The sequence below is a fragment of the Pristiophorus japonicus genome, chromosome 4 (genome assembly GCF_044704955.1).
Source record: "Pristiophorus japonicus isolate sPriJap1 chromosome 4, sPriJap1.hap1, whole genome shotgun sequence".
Classification (NCBI taxonomy): Eukaryota; Metazoa; Chordata; class Chondrichthyes; family Pristiophoridae; genus Pristiophorus; species Pristiophorus japonicus.
The window spans coordinates 38,691,063-38,704,566 of NC_091980.1; the positions used below are offsets into that span (position 1 = coordinate 38,691,063).

The window sequence follows — 13,504 nt, forward strand, 5'->3', positions numbered from 1 at the left end:
TTGCTCCTTTTTTTTTGGAGCAACTTGATTTTTCTGGACTATCTTTTTAGTTGCAATTCTGGCCATTTAATTTGCACCAGTGTAAGTGAGTTAGTTAGGTTTTTTTTTAGTTCAGTTTTTTTTTTCAAAAGGGGGCATTCCCAGCCACTTGCCCCTGTTTTAGGCGTTTGGCCAGCAAATAGTTGCTCCAAACTAACTTAGGCCAGCGTATGTTGCCACTTCTATCTGCACAGAAAAACCTTACCTAGAGTTAAGGTGCAAGTAACTACATTTAAAGCACCACCAAGCATCAAACAAAACAGAAACAATAATAAGCAATCAATTAACAAATAAAATAGAAGGAACCCGGCCCCTAAAGCACGGACCAAAGTAATCAACATCATAGGCAGTCCCTCGGAATCAAGGAGGACTTGCTAACACTCCTGAAGTGAGTTCTTTGGTGGCTGAACAGTCCAATACGAGAGCCACAGACTCTGTCACAGGTGGGACAGTCATTGAGGGAATGGTTTGACGCACACTCTTTCTGCTGTCTGCGCTTGATTTCTACATGCTCTCGGCATTGAAACCAAAATAATAAGCAATCAATAAATAACAAATAAAAAATAGAAGGAACCCTGCACGTAAAGCACCAAAATCAATCAGTAAATAACAAATAAAAATAGAAGTCCTACCTTAGGGGAACACAGCAGGCCACCGATGAGGGAGCCCATTTGGCCAGGGCTCGGGACGGCATGCTTCGGGTCCCTCCCACACAGTCGTACTCACAGATTAGCCCTGCCAGGAGCTACTGCACATGCGCGCAGACTCTAGCGAGCAGGTGCAGAGATCCCGGCACTGTTTGCAGCGCTGGGACCTGGCTCCGCCCCCAAACCATTGACCATGCTGTGCCACGACCGAAGAGAGGCTGGGGAGCGGCCAAAATACCAACGTCTTTTTTCGGCGCACTTGGAGGCAGACAAAAGTGGCGCACCTCAGGTGAGGGCACCAGAAAAACAGATTAGGGAAACTCTAGCCCAGTGTTTCAGTTTTTAAATTACTTCTGGAATGTATGTGCCTTTAGACATCTTATTGCATTGCAGGATGCCTGCAAGGAAATACAACCAAGCTTCAGGCCACAGCTGACCACTATTGTCCCTGATTTTTTAAAAAATGTGTTCATGGGATGTGACGTCACTAGCAAGGCCTGCATTTATTTCCCGTCCCTAATTGCCTTTGAGAAGATGGTGCTGAGCTGCCGCCTTGAACCGCTGCAGTCCGTGTGATGAAGGTACTCCCACAATGCTGTTCGGGAGGGAATTCCAGGATTTTGACCCAGCAACAATGAATGAATGGTGATATACTTCCAAGTCAGGATGGTTTGTGATTTGGAGTGGAGTTGGTAGTGTTCCCATGCTGCCCATGTCCTTCTAGGTGGTAGAGGTGGTGGGTTTGAGAGGTGCTGCCAAAGAAGCCTTGGCATGTTGCTAGAGTGCATCTTGTAGATGGTACACATTGCAGCCATGGTGCACCGGTGATGGAGGGAGTGAATGTTTAAGGTGGTGGATAGGGTGCCAATCAAGCGGGCTGCTTTATCCTGGATGATGTCAAGCTTCTTGAGTGTTGTTGGAGCTGCACTCATCCAGGCAAGTGGAGAATATTCCATCATACTCCTGACTTGTGCCTTGTAGATGGTGGAAAGACTTTGGGGAGTCCGGAGGTGAGACACTCGCCACAGAATACCCAGCTTCTGACCTGCTCTTGTTGCCAAATCTTTATGTGGCTGTTCCAGTTAAGTTTCTAATCAGTGGTGACCCCAGTATGTTGATAGTTAGGGATTTGGTGATGGTAATGCCGTTGAATGTCAAGGGGTGGAGGTTAGACTCTCAATTGTTGGAGATAGTCATTGCCTGGCACTTGTGTGGCGCAAATGTTACTTGCCACTTATCAGTCCAGGTCTTGCTGCATGCGGGCATGGACTGCTCCATTATGTGAGGAGTTGTGAATGGCACTAAACACTGTGCAATCATCAGCGAACATCTCCACTTCTGACCTTATGATGGAGGGAAGGTCATTGATGAAAGAGCTGGAGATGGTTGGGCCAAGGACACTGCCCTGAGGAACTCCTGCAACAATGTCCTGGAGCTGTGATGATTGACCTCCAACCACCACATCCATCTTCCTTTGTGCTAGGTATGACTCCAGCCACTGGAGAGTTTTCCCCCTGATTCCCATTGACTTCAGTTTTACGAGGGCTCCTTGATGCCACACTCGGTCAAATGCTGCTTTGATGTCAAGGGCAGTCACTCTCACCTCACCTCTGGAATTCAGCTCTTTTGTCCAAGTTTGGACCAAGGCTGTAATGAGGTCTGGAGCCGAGTGGTCCTGGCAGAACCCAAATTGGGCATCGGTGAGCAGGTTATTGGTGAGTAGGTGCCGCTTTCTATTACATGGTAGCCACATGTGTCCTTACTGCAGATGGCACATGTCAGCATCTAACTCTTCACTGACCCAGACCCTGAGAAAACAGATCCCTACAGTCATTGGCAGGTAGGTGTGGCAGAGCCACAGAAGTGGTTGGTGGTTGCAGCTGACAAGATTCCATTCAGGCAATGCAGGCTGTTCATTTCCCTGGCATGCCTGCTTTCATGCACATAAGCATGACATGCTGTTATTGGGATGTTTTTGAAGAACCATTCATCATAACAGATAGTAAGGCATTCACATATAATGGCAATGACATCGAAGGCTGTTGTCACAACGTCATCGGAGGTAATTTCAGCTTAATCTGCAGATGCGAGTGTGTGGGTACCTGCAGATGGGCATGGATTTCAATTCAAGCAATCTAACCTGCGTGGCATCCCTCTGGTCATCCTCTTCTTCCAAGCACATCACCTCAGATGATTCCCATTGGCAAACCCATTTGTGTCAGAAACAGCATCTGGAGCAAAAAAAACAAATTAATTAACAGCAACTTGCACAAGAGCTCATGGAAACTCAAATGCCAGCAGGAAATAAATTTAACATGTTAACACGATCAGACCAGAAATTTCTAAAAGCATGAATTGTGGGCTATTTAAAGACCCTCCCAGCTGAACAGGCCACCACAGGCCTCTTCCTGCCAGGTTTCCTGGTTATATTGGGGACTTGGCATCCAGCATGGCCACTGCATCCAAAATGGAGCAGCATCCTTCCTTGCCTTTATTTGAATATACAGGTACGACGTCCGAAATCCAGAATCCTTAGGACCAAATCCATTCTGATTTTTGGGTTTTTCCGGATTTCAGACAAGAAAATCAATAGTCTGAAATGCGTAATCCTCGATCGAATTCATGCCGGGTTTTGAGCAGCGAGGTCCGAAATCTGGCAAAACCCAAAATCTGGCACGTATTCAGACGGGGATTCCGGATTTCAGACTTGATTTTCTTGTTTGAAATCTGGAATCCTTGACTGAATCCGTGCCGGATTTCGGGTTTTGCCTCAAAAATATCCAGTTTTCGGACAATGATTCCGAACGACTCCATCAGCTATGTGCAAAATGTCCATTTTTTGCACAATTCCGGTTTTTGGAGTTCCGGATTCGGGACATTGCACCTGTAGTAATGAATTTCCTGCCTGCTTTAAGTGGAAGTTTAGATGCCTCGTCTTCAGCCTGACCAGAAATCGGATCAGGGTCAAAATTTGGTGGAACTAATTTTACATAGTATTTGCAGCACAGAAACAGGCTGGTCAGCCCAACAGATCCATGCTGGTACGCTCCCAAATGCAGTTGCAGATGGGAATACAGGACACTAAAATCAGCCCCACATACACTGGGGTGAAATTTGTCTTAGTCAGTAGTGCAATAGGGAACTAGTGAATGGTTAGCCCCTTTTACACTCAAATCAAATGTCAATGCATTTTCACCTCTCTGGTCATCCGTGCTCTCTTCATGGCCCCCATACCAAACAACGTACCCTGACCAAGTACAGGAAAAAGCAACCTTTTCATTCTGCAATTTGGCTACTAGTAGGTACAGAGGAGCCTCAGGCATTGACTCATTCTTTCATTTCTCCCTTGGGAGGAATCACAGGTGCAAACCAATTTTATACACAGCACACCGTGGCCACCAAGAAAGCATTTTTTTTAAACAGCAAAACAAAATTGTGATAAGATCACAATATATTTCATTTGGATAATGAAATTACTTCTTCAAGCACCTTGGTGCTGTGTATCTCTCTCATGTTGTTTTATGTTTCCATGTTTTAAACTTATAGAAAATATGTTTTTCGTGATCCTTCAGGGCATAATGCACGCATGGCTTTTATTTTAAATATATTTTAAATGTGTACTTTCTTTAAAATTTCATATGAAAGATCTTTGAAGAAAAATTGATAATTAAATTGTTAATCGTGGTGTTCATGCTCATTAGCAAAGGCTGAATGAATGCAGTTTCTTTGAACTCATGCCAGATTGCAATCACTTAAATCATATTGATGATAATGTCATTTGAAAGCTTTCTTCTGTATTGGCAAAGGCACAAAATTCAATCATCTACGCCAGACATAAGCCATTATAATTAAAATGAAATAAATTGCCCCAGTAATCCCACGCTCGGTCTGTTTAAAGTAAAGCGAGACACATTTATGATTGTGGTTCTTCAATTTTAAACAGGTGCATGGACGAAACTTGCTTTCCATTGATTTTGATCGCAATTCCCGGACAGAGAAGATTTATGACGATCACCGCAAATTCACATTGAGGATTATTTATGATACATTGGGTCGCCCCACGATCTGGCTCCCAAGCAGTGGTCTAGCTGCAGTTAACGTCTCCTATTCTTCCAGTGGGAAAGTGATTGGAGTTCAACGAGGTGCGATGAGCGAGAAAAGCGAATATGATGAACAGGGCAGGATTATATCCCGAGTTTTCTCCGATGGAAAAGTCTGGAGCTACGCTTACCTTGACAAAGTATGTTTGGAAATAATAGCGTTAATAAGACATTAACGGGGAGAAATTGGCCTCGGTGGGGTGGGGTGGGGGGAGGGTGTGATAACAGGGCAATATTGGCTCTGCAACCGGGCATGATGAGAGTACCGATGCCTGCGAAATTGCCATGGAGGTTTGCAGCAGTGGTAACCCCTAGCGCCACGATCACTTGCGCCCCGAAGATCGTGCCATAACCCGGCTGCGCAGCGCCCCAGATGCAAACTTTGGTTCCGTCCCCCCTGCTCCATCAACAGGCGTTAACACTGGCTGCTGCAGGAGGCATTGGAAGGGAGGCCGGCCGCTTGGGGAGTGGTATTTAAAGGTAATGCCACTCAGGTAACTTTAAAATTTCTTTGCCGCCCTTAGGTAAATTTTTTCCCATTTTGCTCTGCCGTGATTGAACAGCCCAGAGTGCTTGGGGCTGATTGTCGCGGATCACGGCTGCAGTTGGAGACGAGAGGTATCGTTGTAATGAAGAATCTGCAGCAATGGCCCTTCCCTTTAAGGGAGGGAGGAGCCTCGGATCCCGGCAACACTGCCCTCAATATTGTGCAGCACTGCACCGCTACATAAGAACATAAGAAATAAGAACAGGAGTAGGCCTTTTGGCCCCTCGAGCCTGCTCCGCCATTCAGTAAGATCATGGCTGTTCTTCTACCTCAACTCCACTTTCCTGCACTATCAGCATATCCCTTGATTCTCTAAATATTCAAAAATCTATCAACCTCTGCCTTGAATATATTCAAAGACTGAGCCTCCATAGTCCTCTGTGGTAGAGAATTCTAAAGATTCCCCACCCTCTGAATTAAGAAATTTCTCCTCATCTCAGTCCTAAATGGCCGACCCCTTATTCTGAAACTGTGACCCTTGATTTTAGACTCCGCAGCCAAGGGAAAGATCCTCCCTGCATCTACACTGTCAAGCCCTGTAAGAATTTTGTATATTTCAATGTGATCATCTCTCATTCTTCTAAACTCTAGAGAATATAGGCCTAGTCTACTCAATCTCTCCTCATAGGACAATCCCCCCATCCCAGGATCATCTGGTGAACCTTCGTTGCACTCTCTCTCTGGCAAGTAAAGCCATCCTTAGGTAAGGAGAACAAAACTGTACACAACACTCCACTTGTGGTCTCACCAGGGTCCTGTATAATTACAGTAAGACATCTTGGGGCAGAAATTGCCCTCCACCTGAAACGGGGCACACCTACCAATTTTTAAGTGTTCTGTCCGCCTCAATGCATGGGGCGGACAATCCGTCGATTTTCTGCACTTTATTTCTTGTTTCCGGTCGGAGCAGAGTTGGTGTTGGGTGAGGGGCAGAAGTGCAGGTGGGTCAGAGTGGCCATCATCAGCGGGACGGAAGTGGGGGCGAGTCGGAACAGCCATCGCTCCAAGTCATCAGTGCAACGCGGATGTGCCACGTCACGTTGAGGCGTCACAACATCCCTCCCCTTCAGATAAAGGGGAGGCCTGCTGCGAACTCTGCAGCCACTTTAGTGGCAAACACTGGGCCACCAGGGAGGGTTTTTGCTGGGATAGCAACCTGGCACCCAAGAGGGGGTGCCAGGCTGCCTGTTGATGGCCCGGCCAAACCAATAGGCATAATTGTCGGCCCAACCTGGCAGTCGACCAACTATAAAAAATAAAATGGAGTCGCCGGCAGCGCGACCACTCCCGCGGGGCAATTTCGCTCTGGGGTCAGAAAGGAGGTCGCTGCCGGTCATTAAGGGGTCGGCGCGTGCCCGACGCAGCGGGAACACTGGTGGAATTGAAACCCATTCCCACCGCTTCCGGCCCGAGACAATTTCAGTCAGGTCAGCCCATCCGTCTGCTCCTGGTCGGTCAGGCCTCTCCGCTCCATTCCTGCCTCTTAGAGACATTAATGGAGCTTCTGGAGGGGGGCAATTGCGGTCCCCTTTACTCTTATACTCAAATCCTCTTATAATAAAGGTCAACATACCATTTGATTTCTTAATTACTTGCTGCAGCTGCATGTTAACTTTCAGTGATTCGTGTACAAGGAGACCCAGCTCTCTCTGAACGCCAACATTTCCTAATCTCTCACCATTTAAAAAATACTCTGCTTTTCTATTTTTCTACAAAAGTGGAAAACTTCACATTTCTTCACATTATATTCCATTTGCCATGTTCTTGCCCACTCATTTAGCCTGTCTATATCCCCTTGAAGCCTCTGCATCCTTCTCACAACTTACATTCCCACCTAGCTTTGTAGCTTTGTATCATCAGCAAACTTGGATAGATTACATTTGGTCCTCTCATCCAAATCATTGATATATATTGGCTTAGAAATCCTGGTCGGCTGCTTCCCACGGATGAGCAGCTGAAAAAGTTTTTAAAAATGCGCACTTACCTGTTCCTGCTGCGCCCATGCGCGTTCCCAGTCCTGAGGCCTCCATTCACTGCGCATCGGAGCGCGTACACGACTGGACGTCCGTAAGTTGGAGCTGCAGTCACATGACTCTGGGCAGTATTTTCTTATTTATAGTAATGGGAACTCCGTAAGTTGGAGTTCCCATTATTATGATTGAGAACAGCCCCCAAATACCCAAAACACTAATAAAAAAAATAGAAAAAATACATTTAACATTAATTTAAATTAAAGTTATTTATGGTTTATAAAAAAACATATTTTTTCAATTTTTAAAAAAGTTTTCTAATTATGGTTTAAAAGAAACTTACCTTAGTGGGCAGGGTTTGTAACAAAATGTGCTTTTAAAATTTTATTTTATTATGTTTTTGTGTGTTTTAGAACTCTTAAGCATGTAAAAGTAGGCTATGCACCTGCTTTGATCAGGCACAAGAATTTTCAGGACATCTGCTGGGCAAGATATGGGTAAATACTGCAATCTTGCCCATGCGAATGTCCTGGCTCCCAAGATGTGGAGGATCTGTCATGTTGGAGCTTGACAGATCGGAAAAGCCGGTTTTCAGCGCATGCGCATTGTGCGCTGGAATCCAGCTTTTACAATGCCTTCCCGGGCCTGTACACACTCAGTACAGACCTGGGGAGGTCAGAATTTCCAGGCCAATGTGAATAGCTGAGGCCCAAGCAGCGATCCTTTGCGGTACCCCACGAGTTACAGCCTGCAACCTGAAAATGACTGTTTCCTGCCTGTTAACCAATCCTCAATCCATGCTAGTATATCACCCCCAATCCCATGAACATAATTTTGTTTAATAAATTCTTGTGTGACACCTTAGCGAATGCCTTCTGAAAATCCAAATACACCACATCCACTGGTTCCCCCCCTTATCTATTCTGCTAGTTATAACCCCAAAAACTCTAACAGTTTTGTCAAAAATGATTTATTTTTCAGAAATCCTATTATTACTTTCTAAGTCCCTGTTGCCATAACCTTAATAACAGATTCTAGCATTTTCCCTACCACTGATGTCAGGCTAACTGGTCTGTAGTTTCCCATTTTCTCTCTTCCTCCTTTTTTAAATAGTGAGGTTATATTTGCTATCTTCCAATCTGTGGGAACCGTTCTAGAATCTATTGAATATTGGAAGATGACAACCAATGCATCCACTATCTCTGTAATCACCTCCTTCAAAACCCTAGGGTGTAGGCCATCAAACCAGCTTTCGGTCCCATTAATTTCCAGTATTATTTGTTTACTAATACTAATTTCCTTCCGTTCCTCACTCTTGCTAGACCCTTGGTTCTCCACTACTTCCGGGAGGTTTTTTGTGTCTTCTTCCATGAAGACAGACACAAAGGGGTAGAAGTTGCCCCCCGCCTGAAATGGGGCGCACCCAGTCCATTTCGATGGTTTTTACCACAGCTGCGGTTCAAGTTGCCTCTTGAGTGACATTCGACTCTTAGTTGTTTTTTTTTCCTTGGATCCGGAAGTCGCTCTTAATGGGGGCGGTGACAACAATTGAGCGGTGGATATAGGGAGGTGGCAACACCAGAGGGGCGGAAGTTGGGGGTGGTGTGGAGTGACCGCATGATGATGTCATCACGGTGCCGTGTCACCACAGCTCTCCCCTTCAATTAAAGGGGAGAGCCTCTGCGATTTAAAATCTTCAGCCCACTGGGCCACCAGGGAAGGTTTTGGCTGGGCTAGTGGCCTGGCACCCAAGAGGGGCTGCCAGGCTGCCTGTTGGTGGCCAGGATGAACCCGGGGGCAGAATTGGCAGCCTGACCGAGTAGTCGGCCGACATAAAAAAACATGGCGGCAGCGCATCCTCCCCTTTAAGGGAAGCCACACCGCTGTTGCAGAAGACCGCAGCCTCATTGGACCACCGGGAATAACCAGTTTTTGGCACCGCCGGGCAGGCCAAAGATTCTCAGAGGGGAATTTCACTGATGGTGGTAGATCGGCAGTGCGCACGGTGATGACGCATTTACCATGGATCGACAACAGTGGAGTGTTAAGGGGGAGATTGGGGCATCGCCGGGAAAACTCGGGAGGGCAATTGGGCTATCAGCGGCCATTCCACGAAAAGTCGGTGGCCACTCCACTCCGCAGCGTGGCCGCCAATTTGCGGTGATAACAGGCCTTAAGGAGAGGGGCAATTTCGGCCCCAAAATATTTGTTTAATTTCTCTACCATTTCCTTATTCCCCATTATAATTTCTCTTGTCTCAGCCTGTAAGGGACCCACATTTATTTTCGCTAATCTTTTCCTTTTTACATACCTGTAGAAGCTTTTACAGTCTGTTTTTATGTCTCTCGCTAGTTTACTCTCATATTCTATTTTCCCTTTCTTTATCAATATCTTGGTCCTCCTTTGCTGAATTCTAAAATCCTTCCAATCCTCAAGCTTACTGCTCTTTTTGGCAACACTATAAGCCTTTGATCTAATACTATCTTTAATTTCTCTTGTTAGCCACTGTTGGACCACTTTTCCTGTGGGGATTTTTGTGCCTTAAAGGAATGTATATTTGTTGTGAATTATGTATTAATTCTTTAAATGTTAGTCATTGCTTGTCCACCATCATACTTTTTAATGTAGTTTTCCAATTTTCCTCAGCCAACTTACCCCTTATACCTATATAGTTTGCTTTGTTTAAATGTAAAACCCTAATTTCAGATTTAACCAAATCACTTTCAAACTTAATATAAAATTCGATCATATTATGGTCACTCTTACCTAAAGGCCCCTTTACGACAAGGTTATTAACTAACCCTTTCTCATTGCACAATACTAGATCTAAAATAATTGTTCCTAGTTGGTTCCTCAACATACTGATCCAGAAAACTATCTTGTATACATTCCATGAATTTGTCCTCCACATTATTACTGCAAATTTGGTTTGCCCAATATATATGTAGTCTTGCTACAGCTATATAAGGTATTGGTGAGGCCACACCTGGAATACTGCGTGCAGTTTTGGTTTCAATATTTACGAAAGGATATACTTGCTTTGGAGGCAGTTCAGAGAAGCTTCACTGGGTTGATTCCGGGGATGAGGGGGTTGACTTATGAGGAAAGATTGAGTAGGTTGGGCCTCTATTCATTGGAATTCAGAAGAATGAGAGGTAATCTTATTGAAACGTATAAGATTACGAGGTGGATGCAGAGAGGATGTTTCCACTGATGGGGGAGACTGGAACTAGAGGGCATGATCTTTGAATAAGGGGCCGCCAATTTAAAACATAGCTGAGGGGAAATTTCTTCTCTCAGAGGGTTGTAAACCTGTGGAATCCGCTGCCTCGGAGAGCTGGGACAGAAATGATAAGGGGATAAAGGGTTATGGGGAGCAGGCGGGGAAGTGGAGCTCAGTCCATGATCGGATCAGCCATAATCGTATTAAATGGCGGAGCAGGCTCAAGGGGCCATATGGCCTATTCCTGCACCTATTTCTAATGTTCTTATGTTATTTTTAAAGTCCCCCAAGATTACTGTGTTAACCTTGTTACATGCACCTCTAATTTCCTGATTTATACTGTGTCCTACATTACCACTACTGTTTGGGGGCCTATAAACAACTACCACCAATGTTTTTTGCCTCTTGCTGTTTCTTAGCTCCACCCAAACTTATTCTACTACTTGATTTTCTGAGCTAAGATCCTTTCTCTCCACAGTCTTGATCCCATCCTTTATTATCAGGGCTAACCCTCCTCTTTATCCATTTTGTCTATCTCTTCTAAAAGTTAAATATCCTGGAATATTTAGTTCCCAACCTTGGTCACTTTGCAACTACATCTCCGTAATGGCTATTGGATCAATCCTGTTCATTTCAATCTGCGTTATTAATTCATCAATTTTGTTGCGAACGCTTCGCGCATTCAGATATAGTGCCTTTAGCTTTGACTTTTTTCTGGTGAATAGCACCTTAGTCACTGATGCTCTATATTACCTTTGTTATTCTCTCTGTCCTTTCCTGACCCACTCTGCTTATTTTCATGCAAATCTCTGCTCTGTTCTAGAGCGTTGACATTTCTCTTGCTTCTTTTAAATTTGCTCTTTCCTGAATCCTCCTACACCCCCTTCATTAGTTTAAATCCCTGTGTACTGCCCCAGTAATTCGATTCGCCAGGACACTGGTTCCAGCCTGGTTTAAGTGGAGCCCGTCCCAATGGAACAGTTCCCTCTTTCCCCAGTACTAGTGCCTGTGCCCCACGAAGCAAAACTCCTGCCTCCCACACCACTCTTTGAGCCATGCATTTCACCTTCTAATCTGCTTGGCCCTATATTAATTGGCACGTGGCTCAGGTAACAATCCAGAAATTATTACCTTTGAAGTTCTGCTATTTAATTTGGACCCCAACTCCTCAAACTCTCTCAGCAGAACCTCATTCCTATGTCTACCTATGTTGTTGGTTCCTATGTTGACCACGACAACTGGATCCTCCCCTTCCCACTCCAAGTTCTTCTCTGGGCAGGCAGCATAACCTTCGGAACTCCCTGTCGTGGCTGCAGAGAACAGTATCTATCCCCCTGACTATACTGTTCCCTACTACAACTATATTTCCTTTCACTCCTCCCACTTGAATGGCTCCTGCACCATGGTGCCATAGTCAGTTGCTCATTGCCCCTCTTTCCGGCTTTAATGCTTCAAGGGAAGTGGTAGCGCTTGATTTAGCGTTCCACTTCCTTCCTGGAGTGTTAAGTTTGCATCGGCTTCACTTGCGTGGTGCCCGGCAATACTTTTGTTGCCCTAATTCTTCCAGGTTCCCCTCATTGCCTTGTAGCTATTTTAGATGATGTGAAGAGTAAGTACGATTGTGGAGCTTGATTGCGAAAGCATCTGATAATGTAATAATACATTTGGGAGATAGGTAGAATTTATTAATAAGTAACAATTGGAATTGGAAGATTTGCTTCACTTTGAAGCAGACTTTATATGCCACTAGTTATCCTTGTGAAGAATGATGTGAACAGTGGAAAAGTTGCTCTACGTTTTACTACTACCAATGTGCAAAATAGCAGCTATCCTCACTGTCACACTCACACTCAGTCAAATTGTGAAAACCATGTCAGATAACAGACACATGTGCAAAAAAAGTGCAGTACAAATAGTTGCATCACTTTTTTTTAACCAATTCACCACAATTAAGGGAATAAATCTGACTTTGATATCTGCTTACAAGGCTTTGTTGTGGATCACAGGGCTAATTTCCCAAACACGTTAGCCAAATCAATGAACTTTCCATGCTGATCAATGCACGGTTTTATTTTACTTCTTCATGGTTTCAAGCGACATATCTATATTTATCTGGGACAGTTCCTTGCCTGAGAGCATTGGCTTCCTAGAATTGCAGTATTACCCAATGGATTTTCTCAGAATTCCATAGTGTGGTTCAGAGAGACCACTGCAAGCATCAGTTACCTTCTCTTACCCCCATGTCATGAATGGCAGCAGACACCTCCTTAAGAGCCTCAGCATCACTTCTGTTTCTCATGAACAGTGTCAGCTAACCCCATTGCTTTTCTTCCACTTTAGCCCTCTTCCACTTCCTCTGAAATGTAGCACAGGTACCTCCAGTGAATAAATAAATATGCATCAGTTACTCACTCTTCAATATTCTTATTGCCATTATTCTTATTACCAAGGAGAGACCATGTCATAATTTAAGAATAGGCTGGATAGGTGGTGAAGGAAGGGGCAATAAAGGAATATGGCAACATAGTGGGCACATGGGATTCATAAGAACATAAGAATTAGGAACAGGAGTAGGCCATCTAGCCCCTCGAGCCTGCTCCGCCATTCAACAAGATCATGGCTGATCTGGCCGTGGACTCAGCTCCACTTACCCGCCCGCTCCCTGTAACCCTTAATTCCCTTCTTGGTTAAAAATCTATCTATCTGTGACTTGAATACATTCAATGAGCTAGCCTCAACTGCTTCCTTGGGCAGAGAATTCCACAGATTCACAACCCTCTGGGAGAAGAAATTCCTTCTCAACTCGGTTTTAAATTGGCTCCCCCGTATTTTGAGGCTGTGCCCCCTAGTTCTAGTCTCCCCTACCAGTGGAAACAACCTCTCTGCCTCTATCTTGTCTATCCCTTTCATTATTTTAAATGTTTCTATAAGATCACCCCTCATCCTTCTGAACACCAACGAGTAAAGACCCAGTCTAC

The 13,504-nt window shown here is 44.8% G+C and overlaps 1 protein-coding gene across 6 annotated transcripts in view; it reads left to right on the top strand.

Moving 5' to 3' along the window:
• tenm2a (teneurin transmembrane protein 2a) overlaps window positions 1-13,504 on the top strand; it is a 652,746-nt gene that overhangs the window by 621,052 nt on the left and 18,190 nt on the right. For all 6 annotated transcript variants that reach the window (XM_070878095.1, XM_070878096.1, XM_070878097.1 and 3 more), the window contains one exon: window positions 4,630-4,926. In XM_070878095.1, the coding sequence (XP_070734196.1) occupies window positions 4,630-4,926 (297 nt within the window). The remainder of the gene's footprint in view (window positions 1-4,629; window positions 4,927-13,504) is intronic.